General features: G+C 36.0%; 1 protein-coding gene across 2 annotated transcripts; it reads right to left on the reverse strand.

The window, feature by feature from the left end:
- Positions 1–581: 581 nt before the first annotated feature.
- LOC119248358 (C-type lectin domain family 12 member A-like) lies at positions 582–14883 on the reverse strand. 2 transcript variants are annotated; one of them, XM_037515315.2, is made up of 7 exons: positions 14704–14883; positions 14352–14474; positions 8449–8541; positions 7865–8053; positions 6611–6762; positions 4817–4923; positions 582–879 (listed from the first exon to the last, which is right to left on the reverse strand). In XM_037515315.2, exons 2-7 carry the CDS (start codon positions 14428–14430, stop codon positions 702–704), a joined length of 798 nt encoding a protein of 265 aa, XP_037371212.1. In that variant the 5' UTR covers positions 14431–14474; positions 14704–14883; the 3' UTR covers positions 582–701. The 2 variants fall into 2 exon arrangements, with proteins under 2 accessions (XP_037371212.1, XP_054552796.1); XM_054696821.1 differs by having other exon boundaries at positions 8443–8541.
- Between the last annotated feature and the right edge of the window lie 2315 nt (positions 14884–17198).

Consider the following 17198-nt stretch of genomic DNA (forward strand, 5'->3'; position numbering starts at 1 on the left):
ACCATTCATATCTTGTCCCAGAGTGCAAAAGAAAATATTCACTCTTTTACCAGAAGTATAACATTAGGTTTAGGGTGTTTCATGTTTTTTTTGTTGTTGTTATGCTAGTGGTTTGTTTATTCTTCTCTTTTTAATGTCAACGTTCTCTCTTTAATGCTATTAATAGGAAGGGAAACATTTGTTTTTATTTTCTGAGAAACTTTGTTATGTAGTGTTGAATTTTATCAAAGGATTTTTCTATACCTATAAAGAATAATGTATATTCTCTTTCTTTCCCATGATGTAAATCAACCTGCATTATTAGAATAAACCCCAATTGGTGATGATGGAGAACCCTTTCTATTGGTATATATTCCTAGATTTAATTTTCTTTGATTTTTCTATAATGTTGGTATCTAAATTGTTTAATTGGGAGAAGCAAGACAAAATAGCTGGTTTTCTGTATTTTCACCCAAAATTCTCTATTTATGCTCAGCAATATGTCAGGTCTCTGTCTAGATGTTAAAGTATTTCCTCATTATTTCCTTCTACTCATAAAGTGAGGACAAAGAAGAAAGTTGGAAAAGCATGAAGTATTTGAAGAGAGACAGAAAATTAGTCTCTCAGCATCTTTATTCCACTCATCTGGTCCACAAAAAAGTTTTCTGCATAAAGTTGCCCTTAGTTGCAGGATAATAACTGAAACAAAATGAGTGCACTAACTACTTGATTATATCTGTTTCTTCACTCACAAGGGTATACTCAATCTCCACTTGATCAGCCAATTTCTCACATACAAAATTGCCTTGTTGAGTGCAAGGCCTAAAATAAAGATAATTAGTACTGTATCCATATCCACAATACATCTTGCCACTGAAGTCATATGTGCCATTTATTAACCTGAAAGGGAAAATAAAGAATTACTTCGAAAATATTTGAAACATATTCACATGCACACACACACACAAATGACTTTTTCCATGTATCTTTGCTTCAAAAGTCTGCATTATCTAATATAAATTTTAATTATTATAAATATTATTCAGAATATCAGATGATGTTTACAAGTTACTCATTTTCATTGACAGATATGCAAGATCAAACACTACCTTATATTTCTGTCTTTTCCACTTTCTCATATCTGAAATATTTGCTGTTTTTTACCCCAGAGGTAACATTGCCTTCCAAGTATTAATATGATTTAGAATAATGCAGTCCCCTTGAATTCTCTAGTTTAATTGGAAATTTTTGACACTATCCTCCTCAAATGTTTTTCACAACCAGCAAAACCAGGAATTAACCTAGTATATGATAAGTTAAGCTCATCATCATCTCTAAGGGATAGTAATTCTAGATACTTTTCAAAGATTTTACTCTGAGTTCTGAATAATTACCAGCTTCTAATAAAAGATTACTGATGCTGATTCATTATCTTTTGGGGAAAATGTAGCAACAATACTTGGTTCAATTCATAATAATCATCAATCAATAAAAATTCATCAATTAATTATCAATTGTGATATTTATCATTGTGGTGACACTGATGTGTCCATCATTGATGAAAGCATTTCATCATATATGCAATATACCAGGTCCAAATTCATTTTATTCTCTTTACCAGAAATGCTTTTCTAGTCTCTCTATGAATTTTTCATTCAAAACTGTCCATTTCAAATGTATATAGTATCATAAATTTCAAAACTAAAATTTATTTTTCATTATTCTGTGCATTGTTTCTGAAGCATTTATCACAATCTATTTTATATGTAGAATTGCTTAATTAGCCTGCACATAAAATTAATTGTCAAGTAACAAAGGAAGAATCAATTTTTCATTCATCTTTGACTCCTAGCACTTAGCACAATTTTAAGTCCATTTAAATCTCCGTGAATTTTGTTGATTTTCACAATTTTCTTAGTCAAACACTTTATTCACAGAAATTATCCCTTTGGCCACTATTAGATGTCAGTCACTTGTCAAGATATTGGTATCTGTGGCACCTCTTTACAATATTAAGCATATTTTAAAAAAATGGAAAAATGTTCTTTAACAGTGTAATTCCTTTTTTAAAATTTTATATATATTTTGTATTATTCTTTTTTTTTGTACAATGTTTGCTTTCACCTCTTAGGTATAGTCTCATAGAATCCTCACCATAAATTCACCCGGGCACCATCACCATAGTCCCCTGTGTTCTTCCCTCCCCTGTTATGATCCCTCCCCTCCTCCTTCCTGCATAATGTCTCTGATTTATAGTTGCCTGTAGATTTTGTTTTTACATTTATTTTAATTTTTTTTCCTGATCCCCTATGTGGTTCCCTTGCATTCCTCCTATAAGTGAAACCATCTAATATTTGTTTTTTCTTATGGCTTATTTCACTGAGCATAATCCCTTCTAGCTCCATCCAAGTTGCTGCGAGTTGCATGAGTTTATCTTTTTTGATTGCTGAGTAATATTCCACTGTGTATATATATCACATCTTCTTGATCCAGTCATCTATTTTTTGGCACTAGGATCATTTCTATATCTTATCTGATGTAAATAATGCTGCAATAAACATAGGGATGTTGGTATCTTTTTGAATGAATTTTTTTTTAATAATTCCTATTTTTAAAAGATTTTATTTATTTATTTATACAAGCACTGCATACAGTCAGAAGCTCAGGAGGGTGAGAGAATTCACCGGAGCCAGAGCGGGGAACAGAACAGGCAGATGGACCGAAATACACTGCTGAGGGGAGCATCGGGCGCTGCAGGAGAGGTCTGTGCACCATGTGGGACCCTTGCAGGTACCCGGGAATTGAACCGGTGCTACAGAGGCTGCGGGCTTCTTCTCAGCCCAGCGCTCAACTGCTGCGGCACCAGGGGAGGCCCTGAATGAACGTTTTTGTGTCCTTTGGTTAGATTCCTAAGAGTGGAATTGCTGGATCATATGGTAGCTCCATTTTTAGTAGTTTGAGGAACATCCACGCAGCTTTCCATACTTGTTCGACCAGTTTGTATTCCCACCAGGAGTGCAGGAGAGTATCTTTTGCTTCACATCCTTGCCAACATTTGTTATGGTCTGTTTTTTAATATGTGCCATTCTCACTGGTGTAAGGTGGTATCTCATTGTGGTTTTGATTTGCATTTGCCTGATTGCAAGTGATATTGAACATTTTTTGATATACCCGTTGGCCATTTGCAGTTCTTCTTTGGAGAAGTGTCTTTTTAACTCTTCTGCCTGTTTCTTTTTTATTGTATTGTTTACTTTGTTTTTGTTGAGTAGTGTCAGCTCTTTGTAGATCTTTGTGATCAGTCCCTTAGCAGTTGTACTGTGTGCAAAAATTCTCTCCCAATCAGGAAGATGCCTCTTTGTTTTGGTTAGTGTCTCTTTTGCTCTACAGAAGCTTTTTAGTTTGGTGTAATCCCAGCTGTTCATTTTGTCCTTCACTTTCTTTTCCTTAGGCAAAGATAAACAGCTGGGACTACATCAAATTAAAGAGCTTCTGCACAGCAAAAGAGACAATAACCAAAACAAAGAGAAACCCCACTGACTGGGAGAACATTTTTGCACACAACACTAATGATAAAGGACTGATCACAAAAATCTGCAAAGAGCTGATGAGACTCAACAACAACAAAGAAAATAATCCAGTCAAAAATGGGCAGAAGAGCTAAAAAGAAACTTCTCTGAAGAGGAAATGCAAATGGCCAACAGTCACATGAAAAAATGTTCAACATCACTTGTCATCAGGGAAATGCAAATCAAAACTACCATGAGATACCATCTTACACCAGTGAGAATGGCACATATTAAAAAAACTAGCAACAACAAATGTTGGCGAGGATGTGGAGAAAAAGGAACTCTTCTGCACTGTTGGTGGGAGTGCAAACTGGTCCAACCGCTATGGAGAGCTGTGTGGAGATTTCTGGACCTACTAAACATAGAGCTTCCATATGATCCAGCAATTCCACTCCTAGGTATTTACCCAAAGGACACAGAAACATCAGTTCCAAAGAGCACCTGCACCCCTATGTTTATAGCAGCACTGTTTACAATAGCTAAGCTTTGGAAACAACCCAAATGCCCAAAAATAGATGACTGGACCAAGAAGATGTGGTACATATACACCATGGAATATTACTCAGCATTCAAAAAAGATAAACATATGCAATTTGCAGCAACATGGATGGTGCTGGAAGGGATCATGCTCAGCAAAATAAGCCAGAAAGAAAAAGAAAAATACCGGATGGTCTCACTCCTAGCAGGAATCTAGAAAACTTAAATAAGGGACCAGGAAAATGAATAACTATAAGAAAGTGAAAATCAAAATCAACAAACAACTATGAACCAGCGAGACTCTATGGGTCGTGGGGGGCGGGGAGTGGAGGGATTGGGGTCAAAATAAGGGGATTGCAATTGTATGGGGAATATAAAAATTAAAAAAATAAAAATAAAGATGTTACTGAGATGTATGTCATGTAGTGTTTTGCTTATATTTTCTTCTGTATATTTTATGGGATCAGGTCTTATGTTCAATTCTTTTATCCATTTTGAGTTGATATTTCTGCATGGTGTGAGGTAGTAGTCTTAAGGATGCAATTGTAATAGAAGCTAGTTTTAACTAGAATCTGCTATGTATCCAAACAAAGGATCTTAACTCAAACCAGCTAAAAAATTCAACAAGAATAAAAACATATTTTTTATGTCTGTACAATTGCTTTCAAATGAGCATGTCATATAGGATTAACTAGTTGATCACTGTGAAATGTTTTAATTTCTAAATGAAATAATATTACCTAAAACTCAAGAACTAGTATACTTGTTTAAAAAAATTAAAAAATGACTCTTACCAATCAGAGGAGAAAATTATCTCTTCAATTGTCTTAGAGTTTTCATAATTTTTTCTGGGAGATAATCCTAGCCAAAAGGAAGTATAATGCCAGGATTTTATAAAATCCTATAAGAAATATAGATGGTTGTTGAAATAGTTTGTTTCTTATTTCTATACATTACATCACAGCATCATTTAGTACACATAATTGTTTAAGATAGCATTTTAAACATTATACTGTTTCAATGCCATTAAAAGAAATTGAGACAAAGTGTTCCTTATTGTAAGCTTGCTTTCAGCATTTTTACATTAATTACCATCTAACATGGAGTAGGAACTACCAATCAATGAAAAAACTCTTAACGTAGGAACTACCAATCCATGCATAATCACCAGCTATAGATTTCAAATATTAGCATTAAATATTCAATCTGGAAGCAAATAAGGTAATTAATCAATATAAATACAAGTTAATAGAAACAGAAAGACTAGAAGTAAAGTGAAGCAAATTTAGAGTGGTTATAAATAGAAGTCAGAATTAGTCCAGAATTTTGTAGCCAAAGTAATAAGCTTTTTTCATAGTGTAACATTTTTCTTTGAAGAAATAGCTGTGAATCGATCACTTATGAGTGATCCGATGACCAAGTCACTGTGAATTGATTTTTTTCCTCTTCTGTAAATTAGGACAAAGGTTCTTACAGTAGGGAAGCTGAGGCATTTGGGGGAATGTACTATGCAAATCAAAAATACCATGAGATACCATCTTGCACCAGTGAGAATGGCACATATTAAAAAAACTAGCAACAACAAATGTTGGCGAGGATGTAGAGAAAAAGGAACTCTTCTGCACTGTTGGTGGGAGAGCAAACTGGTCCAACCACTATGGAGAGCTGTGTGGAGATTTCTGGACCTACTAAACATAGAGCTTCCATACGATCCAGCAATTCCACTCCTAGGTATTTACCCAAAGGACACAGAAACATCAATTCCAAAGAACACCTGCACCCCTATGTTTATAGCAGCACTGTTTACAATAGCTAAGCTTTGGAAACAACCCAAATGCCCAAAAATAGATGACTGGATCAAGAAGATGTGGTACATATATACCATGGAATATTACTCAGCATTCAAAAAAGATAAACACATGCAGTTTGCAGCAACATGGATGGCGCTGGAAGGGATCATGCTCAGCGAAATAAGCCAAAAAGAAAAAGAAAAATACCGGATGGTCTCACTCCTAGCAGGAATCTAGAAAACTTAAATAAGGGACCAGGAAAATGAATAACTATAAGAAAGTGAAAATCAAAATCAACAAAAAACTACGAACCAGAGACACTTTTTGGGGGGCGGGGGCGGGAGGGGAGGGGTTGGGGTCAGAATGGGGGGGCTGCAATTGTATGGGGAATATAAAAATAAAATTTATTATTTAATAAAAAAAAAGAAAAAAAAAGAATATATGATTACTCTCTGAGCAATCAGAAATGCCGGGTAAAAAGTAAAATGTGTGGGCCTCCCTAGTGGCACAGGTGGTTGAGTGCAGTGCTGTGAAGCTGTCTGCAGCCTCTGCAACACCGGTTCCATCCTGGCTGGCCGGTGAGGGTCCAACATGGCATGGCAGACATCTCCTGTCTCGCCCGCTGCTCCCCTCAGCAGTGTATTTCATCAATCTCCCTGTTCTGTTCCCCACTCTGTCTCTGGTGAATCTTTTCACTCTCCCACACATCTGACCTGTATCCTGGTTCTTGCATGCATGCATAAATAAATCTTTTTAAAAAAGGGAAATGTGTATTTAGATATTAGAATGAAGTCTTACCAATACGCTTTTGTTCTTAATCTTCAACAGACTGGCATTTAGATTGTGACATTCCTGTTCACTGCTTTGCCAATCTTTACGCTCCTGACTGAGTAAATAACAGCTGTCCTCATGCCACAACCAGTCCTTTGGACAAGGTTTACATTTGTGTCCTGGGGGGAAGAAACAGTTGTATTTGGGTTGCACTGATAATCTACCTTATTCTCATTTCCCCCATTATCCTCTATATTAAGTTAAACAAATTTACTTGTGTTTCTTTTTTTAACATCAGTTTTGAAGAAAGTGAATCCTGAGATCTAGGTTCCTACATACCAGGGTAGTGTGTTGAAAACATCACAAGAACAACACATGTCAGAGGAAAGAGCACTATATTTTCCTTCCTCAGGAGCCCTGAATAATGATCACGTAATCTCCTTCTCTCACTCATGTTTTATCTTCCTACTTGGTAGTGAAAGTTAATCCCAAGAAACATTGTCTGTTGAGAATCAACCCCACAAACCTCCATCCATTCTGGCTTCTCTAACTAAAACATTTCTAGCTCTCGGATTTGTTGAATACCGGGGAGACTTCTCAAGATCACAAAGATCATGTGTTCATTATAAAAGGAATAGAAGCTGCTAAAGATGTTTAAACACCATTCCTTTACATTCATGAGGTAAAGTCTAGTTTTATTTCTTTTACAATAATATTAATCAAACATTGACTGAAATTTAGAAATGAAGTCACCATAAAGATATGTGTTTTTCTCCTTAACTTCTACTCAGTGCCCAAAATAAAAGTAATACAGGGCCTCCCTTGTGGCGGCCAGGGAGCTACCCACACGACACACAGACCTCTCCTGTGTCGCCTGCTGCTCCCAGTGTTTTCAGTCAGTCTGCCTGCTCTGTTCCCCACTCTGTCTCTGGTGAATCCTCTCATCCCCCGCACCTCTGCCCTACACCCCAGCTCTTGATGCATAAATAAATAAATCTTTACAAAAAAATTAAAACATGTCAGAAGAGAAACTGTGCTAGCTAATGTTTTATTAAGTAGCTATTATCCCCATTTGGAGATAATTTGGGGTCTATGGCTATAATTACCTTTTCTGGTTCTTTTTTCTAGTTACTTGAAAATATCAATGCATCCTCTGTCAGCCACATTTAATTCCTTCCCCCAAATAATGGCTTCTAAGGAAAAACTACTAGATAGCAATGAACTGATGCTCTAGTTACTCTTAAATTTAGTCACCTTACTCAGAGAAGAACAGAAGATTACCTGAATCTTTTTCATATAGTTGATGGCATAATTTGGTGGCCATTTTTTGCAGCGTGATAGAGAGGTTCCTGATCTTCCCAGAACTATTCATGTTTTCTATCAGTTGTAGAGAAAGATTTTGTTGAAGTTCTTCTTTGAAGCTCTGTAGTTTGTTCACTTTTCCCATTTGATTGTTGAAAGTTCCATAAACTCCATCCCAAACAAGATAGAAGATTAAAAATTTTATTTTTTTATTTTTTTTGATTTAAATTTTATTTTTATATTCCCCATACAATTACAACCCCCTTGTTTTGACCCCAATCCCTCCTTTCCCCACTCCCCACCCCCCTATAGAGTGTAATCCCTCAATCAACCACCACTTCTTTTTTGCTGAAATCATATTAAAATATTAAAGGTATAGGGAAGCAATCACTTTCTTTATAGGAATCAGAGAGAGAGATTGAGTGCTGTCTTGTAAGTGCAACATTCTATGTGTGTTCTATGGGTTCAGAGCCTTAAATCCAAGAGTGAAACTTTTTTGTAAAACTGATGTGATACTATATGTTTTCCCACCCAATCAAAATATGGGTAATACATACACATACTTCCTAAGATTCCCAGTCCAACCAGCAGCAGAAGGCAGAGCAGAGCCAGAGCCACCACACGGCACTGCCAGGTGCGGGGAGGGGCGGCTGGCACTGTGGGAAGCAAGGTGAGCACAGAGAGTGGGAGTGGTGTACATAGTAATTTGAATCATTCATTCATTTTGCTTTAACTTCATACGTAACATGTCCTCAAAGTGAAAGAATGTTTTTGCTAGAAACTCAAGGATAATTCAAAAAAAAATTTTTTTTATTCTTTTTTAAAATGTTCTTTTTATTTACATATTTTTTACAGCATTGTTCATTTTTAAAGAAAGTTCAAAAGCAAAAAAATAAGGGGGTAGGGAAATAAAAAATCTGTTTTGAAGAATAAATCAAAAAGAAATAAAAAATATTTCGTTAGTTGTTCAGCATCTGAAATGGGTCTCACAAGAGAGGCTGTTAACTGATTGGCTGCTTCAAGGAATAAAGGCAGAAATGGAATTTTAAAGGAGATGTGAGAAGACCAATCCATCTAGATTCTGGTCTGTCCAAATTTGTGGAAACTGAGCAGCTGTCAGCTAACAGGGAGTTCAATCCTTGAATGGACAATGAGCAAATCCTGAAAAATAATATCAGTGATGTATGTTTCCCTCAGGACATCCTGAGTGTCTTGGGGCTGTCTCTATTTTTTTAAAGATTTTGTTAATTTATACAAGAGCTGGGGTACAGGCCAGATGTGCAGGAGGATGAGAGGATTCACTAGAGACAGAGCAGGGAACAGAACAGGCAGACTGACTGAAACACACTGTGAGGGGAGTAGCAAAAGAGACAGGTGGTCTGCTGTGCCATGTGGGTATCTCCCCAGCCAGCCGGGATCCATCCCGCACTGCAGAGGCTGCAGATAGCTTCATTGTGTGCTCTATCGCCTGCACCTCTATTTGTAATGTCTCTCAGAGTCCCCCTAAAAACTAGATCGTAGAATAGATTGACATCACTTCCTCATTGAAACTTTTTCATGTTCTTTTACCAACAAATTTTTGTTGAATACTTCATTTTTCCACGATCAGTAAGCCCACAAGAGATCATTTTCTTACTAAAGAAAAAATAAGTAATTATGTGTTTAATTTATATTATATTTATATTTAAAATTAATTTTAAATCATCACATGTTTAAATTATTATGACATGAAGATATGAACACTAAATCTTTCAAGAAAATATAAATCTGGGATAACATGAGACTCTTACTAAACTTCAGAGCAATGCCTAAGTCTCACAGTTGATGATGCAATAAAGTATAGAAACGATTGCTGATAAAACGTGAAACAACTCTTTTAGCCTTTGGAAAGTAGTTAAGAGGGAAGAACGACAGAGTCAGGATCTTATGTAAGGTTAGTAGCATGACTTCAAATGTTGTCTTTCTTAATAATTTTTCATATTTATTTGTGTACTGAACTATTCAATAGTTACTAGAGTACCATCCTTACAGAGTACTTCTGGGTACTAACAACACAGTGAGCAGGGAACACAATTCCAGTTCTTACAGAATATAAATTTTAACTATGAGAAAAAAAATTAGATTAGTAGAGAGGTGGATGAATGGGTTGATGGATGGATAGATGATAGCAGGTAGATGATAGGTGATAGTCGATATATAGATGATAGACAGATAGATCTCAATTGAGGTATGGTATGCAAAGATTATAATGGAGTTATATTCTAAGCATAAGCAGTTCAGACCTTACCATGGAATTAGCACACAAAATCAGTGGTGAGAATGTCATAGGCAGTAAGAACTAGCTCTCAGTCCCTAACTAGGGTTTATTTGAAAAACAGAAAACATTAAGAGTAGCAATAAAATTCTGATCAAAGTGAGAAAAGATATTGGAGGAGGTCAAAGAAAAAGACAGGAAATAGTATTTATGGCCTCTGTTAGCCAGAGTTAAGGGACTGGAGTTTGTTTAATTATAGGAAGGGTTTTTAATCAGGAGAGAGATATAATATTTTTAGAAAGGTTGTTACAGAATATAGAAGATGACTGTAGAGCTGCAGTACTGGGAGAGGGAACACAGAGAGGAACTTCTTGCAACAGACCAATGAGAGAGAACAGTAGCTGGATTTACTAGTATCAGTGAATGGGGTGACTCACGGGGTATGTGGTGAAGACATTTTGAAGTTAGAATTTGTAGCACACATTTATGAAATCTATGAGAGATTTTTGATTTGAGAAAGTTGTTAGGTAATAATGAGATCAGCATATTTATAAGGAGCGTAGCAGTGATAAAAAACAAACACAGAACATTCTATAGGGTTGAAATATCCAGCCTTGAATCCTGGTTCTGCTTCTTATCCCTTGCGGAAACTTGAACTAGTTGTTTAACTTCTCTGTGTCTTAGTTTCCACATCCGTTAAAAAAGAAACAGAAACCACAAAGTATGAGAAACTATATGGTTGAAGATTTGTAATATGGCATGTAGCACACACTTGGTGATTGTATTTAAGTATTTATATATGCATTTAATGATATGAAGATGATTAGGAAGAAGGAACAAGAGGAAAAAAATTTCTATGTTTACCATTTTAATTTAAGATGGTGTTAGACATCTATATGGAAATGTGAAACAGGTATTTGATTTTCTAGTCTGGAAAATCAAGGACAGATCATCAGTAGAGAGTTGGAAGTCACTGTATTTGAATCCAAAGGAATGAATGAGGTAACTTAGCAAAGTATCTTTAGTGTCACAAAACAGAAGACCCAGAGGAGAGTCCTGGAATATTCCATAAAATAGAGTTTGATCCAGGGGCTCCCCGGTGGCGCAAGGGCTTCAGCACAGCACTGTGAAGCTACCTGCCACCGTGCAGCACAAGTTCGATCCCCAGGCAGCCAGGGAGTTACCTACATGGCACAACAAACCTCTCCTGTCTTGCCTGCTGTGCCCCTCAGCAGTGTATTTCAGTCAATCTCCCTGTTCTGTTCCCCACTCGCTATATGTGTCAGCAGCCAGTGTAAAGAAAGTGTGAAGGAAGAGGGATGGTGCAATTGTGTGAACGCTGCAGGGAAGTCAAATAATAAAAGAGCAGAGATGTGATTCTTGGGGTGAAACAGAGAGGCCATCAGTGGCCTGGATTCATAGGAATTTCCATGGAACAATGAGGGCAGAAGCCGAATGTGGTCCATTGAGAAGAGAAGGAGCTCTGAAGACCATGAGTCCATGACCAAAGGTAATGCTGTCCCAAAGTTGGGCTATGAAGGAAACAGAGAAATGGAAGATAAATGGATTTTGTTGGGCAAGTTAGTGGGTGTATTTTGTTAAAATAGTGTACTAGCGTATATTGGTGAGAGGACAATGAAGCAGCAGAGAAAGCGGAATCTTGTAGAAAAATGTCTTTGAACAAGGTACATGATTGAAATGCACAGCAAAATGAAATTTGCCTTTTGAAAAGAGTATTTCATAATTACCATCTAGAAGTAAAACAGGGGATATAAGAATATGGCAAGAGGGCAGTGTTAGTCGCAGAGAGGGAAGGTGTAGAATGAACTAGGAAGCAAGTTCATCAGGCTTTCCTGGGATCTTTCAGCTAGATGTTCTTACTTTCTGTGATGTCCTTTCCACTGAATTTGTGTGGTGATTCCCACTGACCATAAGAGCTGGTCTTCCAGCTTTCTAGACTATAACTCAGTTTTAAATCTTCACATACCAGAGTGCAATTAGAGATCTCTCTCTGTCTGTCTCTCTCTGTCTCTGTCTCTCTCTCTCCAATCATTTATTTTCTCACACACTTAAAATTTATCTTCTATAAAAGAGGTCCTTACTCCTATATTTTTAGTACCCAGAATAGTGTTCGACTAAAGAAGTTACTCAGCTTAATAAGAGGGTACTCAGATTAATAATTGAATATAAAAATAAATGAGAAAATAAATATTAAGAAAGACAACAGGACCTCCCTGGTAGCACAAGGGGTTAAGCACAGCACTATGAAGCTATCTGCAGCTTCTGCAGGATGAGTTCGATCCCCAGCCAGCCAAGACTTACCCACATGGAGAAGCACAACTCTCTTGACTTCCCTGGCTACTCCCCTCAGCAGTGTATTTCAGTCAGTCTGCCTGTTCTGTTCCCTAATCTGTCTCTGGTGAATCCTCTGACTCCCTGCACCTCTGGGCTATACCGCAGTTCTTGTATGCTTATATAAATACATCTTTAAAAAAACAAAAAGAAAGACAACATTTGAAGTTATACTTTTAACCTTAGGTAAGATCCTGACTATGCAGTTCTTTTCCTCTTCACTGTTTCCCGAGGACTTAATGAGTTAGTTGGCATTGGACTGGCACAATATTATTGCATCGACAACAGTGAGACGGGACTAGCTCAGACAGAAGTTTAGGAAACTGGGCTTGAGAGTTTGTGTAATTGTCATCAGCAATGTCCAGCTATTTGGGTAGAGTTCAGAGTAGGAAATACTTGAATTAAACCAGAATTGGATTTTTTCAAGGGAAAATAACAGCACATTAAACAAGGTGGCAAGAGAGTAAGAGATATTATTACATAATATAATGTTATATTACATACTATAGACTTTAAGCTGCATGATGAGAAAATTAGATGGAACTGAGAAAATAATGAGACATAGATTCAAGACTCCCAGAGAATCAGAAAATTTCTGAAGTGGAGATTTAGAATAAGATGAATTAGTGGGACAGATAGAGGAGAGAATGTGATGGGATACAAAAAAGGTAATTGTTGGCATAGAAAATTTTTGGTATGCACATCCTCTTACACCACACAAAAAAGGAGAAATATGAAGAAAGAAAATAAAATCGAAAATACTGTACAATCCTTAAGGGTCATCCTTAGAAATTATGTATTAAAGGGAGAGACAACAGAATGGAGCTGTTCTAAAGAGTTACAATGTTGATGAGAAATGAATCTGAAATCTAACAGTGAAATTTCTGTTCACAGGAAATTTAGAATTTCAAAAAATGCCACATTTTGTTGGCAGACACAAAAAATATGTGAGGATTCTTCTGTTACTCTCTCTTCTAAGTGTACCAACTCTGCCAGCTTTCTGTGTTCTCCAGACTTAGCATTTAAGTAATTTTTAATTAATCACACTGGGGAATGTGCTGGAGCACACTGCATGCAAAAGTCCAGGAGCAAGGAATTCAGAATAATATGGGGGTGTGAATAGGATGAATCTTGGGTACACTTTATTGAAGTATAACCTAAATTCTACACATCTGGCCCATTTATATCATAATTCAAATTTGTATTGGAAACTACAAAGTTTTCAATTTCATCATGGTTTTCCGTGTTCTATCTCCCTGTATTTTTTTCTTGCTTCTCTTCCTTCAGTTGTGATGTGTCTTTTCATTTAGCTTAACCTTTTCTGTATTTTAGTTAGTTGAGAAAAGACCAAAAGAAGACGAAGAAATTGAAAATTCAGGATAATATATACTTCAATTAATATAAAGTCAAATGAAAGTCTTTAAATTTCTCTCTTTCTCTTTTTTTGTCGTGTCCTCCCTCTCTTTTACACACACATACAAGCTAGCATTTTCTTATATAAAAAACAACATACAAACACATGATTTTCTAAATAGCATATACTCCTTGTCATTTGGCATCATTTTATGGAGAAAAAAAAATCACCTTTCAGTTATATGAAATACAATCCTAACTGTCTTGAGTGAAATATTAAAATAGAAAAAATTAAGTGTTCAAACTATTGATTAGAACCTTTAAAAAACCCTTTATAAACATTTGTATGGACACATTTAATAGCTTTAGTACAAATGGGGGTTTAATTAAAAACTAAAATAGAACAATAATTGTTACTTTACTCACACTTAGGGGACAAGCTTCTACCTTTACTCTTCCACACATTAGTTGACCACATTCCAACACTACTATAGCTCAAAATCTTACCTTTTATCCCAGATTTGCCATTTTCTGTTTTACTGGAGTCCTGGAATTTTAGATATGCATGCATAACTTCTTCATACATTGATGGCAATGCAAAGAAAGCTTGGCAAACTATTAAAAAAAAAACTCAAAAAACAAACAAAAACACTCAGAGTTGAATGTTAAATAGGATCTGTGATTTAAGCTTGTGGTTCTAAAACAAAATATAAATTTAAAGTTTTTGAACCCCAAAACAAGCTGCAAATAAACTCTAGGCTGTTGTATTATATAAGAACAAACAGCTGTTGAAAAGCTGACTTATTCATACATTCAACTGCCTCTTATCTGTTTCTTTTCTCCATTTCTGTATACTTACCAACTACAGAAAGTAGCTTAAAATGATGTTGGGATGTTATTCATGTCTTTCAAGACACTGACTAGTCTACAGCAATGACCTGGAACTGCAGTCCTGTGTGTGTCTAGCCAAGTGCTGTCAGATGAGTTTGCCTTAGTAGAGCAACTGCTCATGTACAGAAAGCAGCACAGAGAGAAGGAAGAGTAGAAGTCCCACCCTGTCCCCTTGTTACATAGCGCCAGTGAGTCTAAGAGGAACTAAGGAACACTTAGTTTCTCTATAACAAAGAAATATACTAAGGAATCTGGGACCGAGGTAACATGCATACTAATGGAAAAAGGCCTAGAAATAACTGCAGGCCAGTAGAGATGAGATAAGTCTTTTTTTCTCTGCAAATTGGCTCAATTCATTGAACAAGCTCTCAACGAATCTACCAAAAAGGAGAAGAAAAGGAGTCTAGAGGGCCTCTTAAGTTAGTTTCTTTTAAGTTTGACCCCACAATTTTGGAAGCAGGGGTCCATCCATTTCTTGCCCAAGTATGCAAAGCATACCTGGGAAAAGGGCAATGATTGTTTTCGAGTTATTTCATAATTTCTTTGAAGTAACACTTCATCATGGCATTATATAAATTGCAGGTGTGCATCATTGCAAATCAACATGTACCTGTCCTATAGGAGGTTCTCCACCAATAGTTCGATTCTATCCTTCACCATACAGCTGTTTCTTTGTCCTCATTTATCCATCCCTTCTCCTTTCCCTTCTGATAACCACTAATTATAGGCCAGAAGTTTGTTTTTGTTTATTTAGTCCACCTATTTATTTTCTCTATGTACCACACATTAGTGAAATCAAATGATGTTTGTCTTTATCCGGTTTATTTCATAATTGTAATACCCTCAGGGTTCATCCATATTGTTGCAAAGGGCAAAAATTCAACTTTTTATAGCTAAAGAGTATTCATTTTTTGCATATATAAGCCACATTTTCTTTATCCATTCCTCAGATGATATCTACTTAAATTGTTTCCAATTCTTGGCTATTGTAAATAACGCTGCAATAAACATGGGGGGGATGGATATAGTGTTTGCATTATTATGTTTACTTTTGGAGGTAAATACCCACAAGTATGATAAATGAATCATGCAGAATTTCTATTTTTGATTTCTTGAATTTCTATTTTTGATTTCTATTTTTGATATGCTGTATGATTTCTCCATACTGCTTTCCAAAACATCTACTCCAACTCACCATCCTACCAACAGTATATAAGGGGTTTCTTCTCACCACATCATCTCCAAGATTTGTTTCATCTTTTGGGTAATGACCATGCTCACAGCGGTGGAATGAGATCTCATTGTTATTTTCATTTGTATTTCCCGAATAATAAGAGATTATGAACATCTTACCATTGCCTATTGGCCATGTGTATGTCTTCTTTGGAGATATGTCTATGCAGATAGGTTGCCCATTTTAAAATTGGATTGTTTACTTGATTCCCATTTTACTTCCCTTGCTCATAATGAACAGTCTGGTGGCCGGGTCCAGGAAGGGAGTGTTTCTTGAGGTGATGCCATGGGGCCATTTTGCATGTAAGTTTTCCACATTTTTATGAGGTGTATTACTCTTTTCCACTTTGGTGTTAGTATAAAGGGTATTGTTTACTGTTGACATTTAGAAATAGAATTGATATTGCCTCTTTAAGATTACCTCCAGTGACATGGAGTTATATAGTCTGTTTGTAAATTATATTTTTATGTACACAATTTATGTACACAAAGAGGAAAGTTAGAAAAGCGTGAAGTATTAGGAGAGAGGCAGAAAGTCTGTCAGTCGGCATCTTTAGCTACAAGTAAAATGTCTTCTTTCTCGTTTCTGCATTTTAAAATTTCTTTTTCTTGCCTCTTTCCACAGTTAGAATCTCAAATAGACTGTGGAAGATCTTAAATCAAATGATAAAGATCCTTCTTTTAAAAATGGGCTCTTGATTTAAGTTCAAGTGTAGGGCAACTCTATTGCTCTGTGTGTAGAAATGACATCAAGAGATTTCAGAAGCATAAATTTTTAGCATTTGAACTGCTGATGAGGGATGGTTCTCATTCCCCAGGACCCCCCAAAAAATTCATATCTTGTTCCAGAGTTCAAAGGAAAAACATTCATTCTTTTACCAGAAGCATAATGTTAGGTTTAGGGTTTTTTTTTTTTTTTTTGTTGCTAGTGGTTTTTTCCTTCTCTTTTTAATGTCAACAGTCTCTCTTTAATGCTATTATCAGAGAAGGAAAACATTTGCTTCTATTTTCTGAGAGACTTTATTATGTAGTGTTGAATTTTATCAAATGATTTTTCTGTAACTATAAAGAACTATGTTTTTTCTTTTCCTTTCCCATTGTTGAAATAAATCTGCATTAGTAGAATAAACCCCAATTGGTGATGATGCAACACTCTTCCCATTGATGTATATTCCTAGATTTAATTTCCTTTGACTTTTCTTTAATGTTGGTATCTACCTTGTTTCTTTT

Source organism: Talpa occidentalis, unplaced genomic scaffold, assembly GCF_014898055.3.
Source record: "Talpa occidentalis isolate TD23 unplaced genomic scaffold, MPIMG_talOcc4v2.1 talOcc4.16, whole genome shotgun sequence".
Classification (NCBI taxonomy): Eukaryota; Metazoa; Chordata; class Mammalia; order Eulipotyphla; family Talpidae; genus Talpa; species Talpa occidentalis.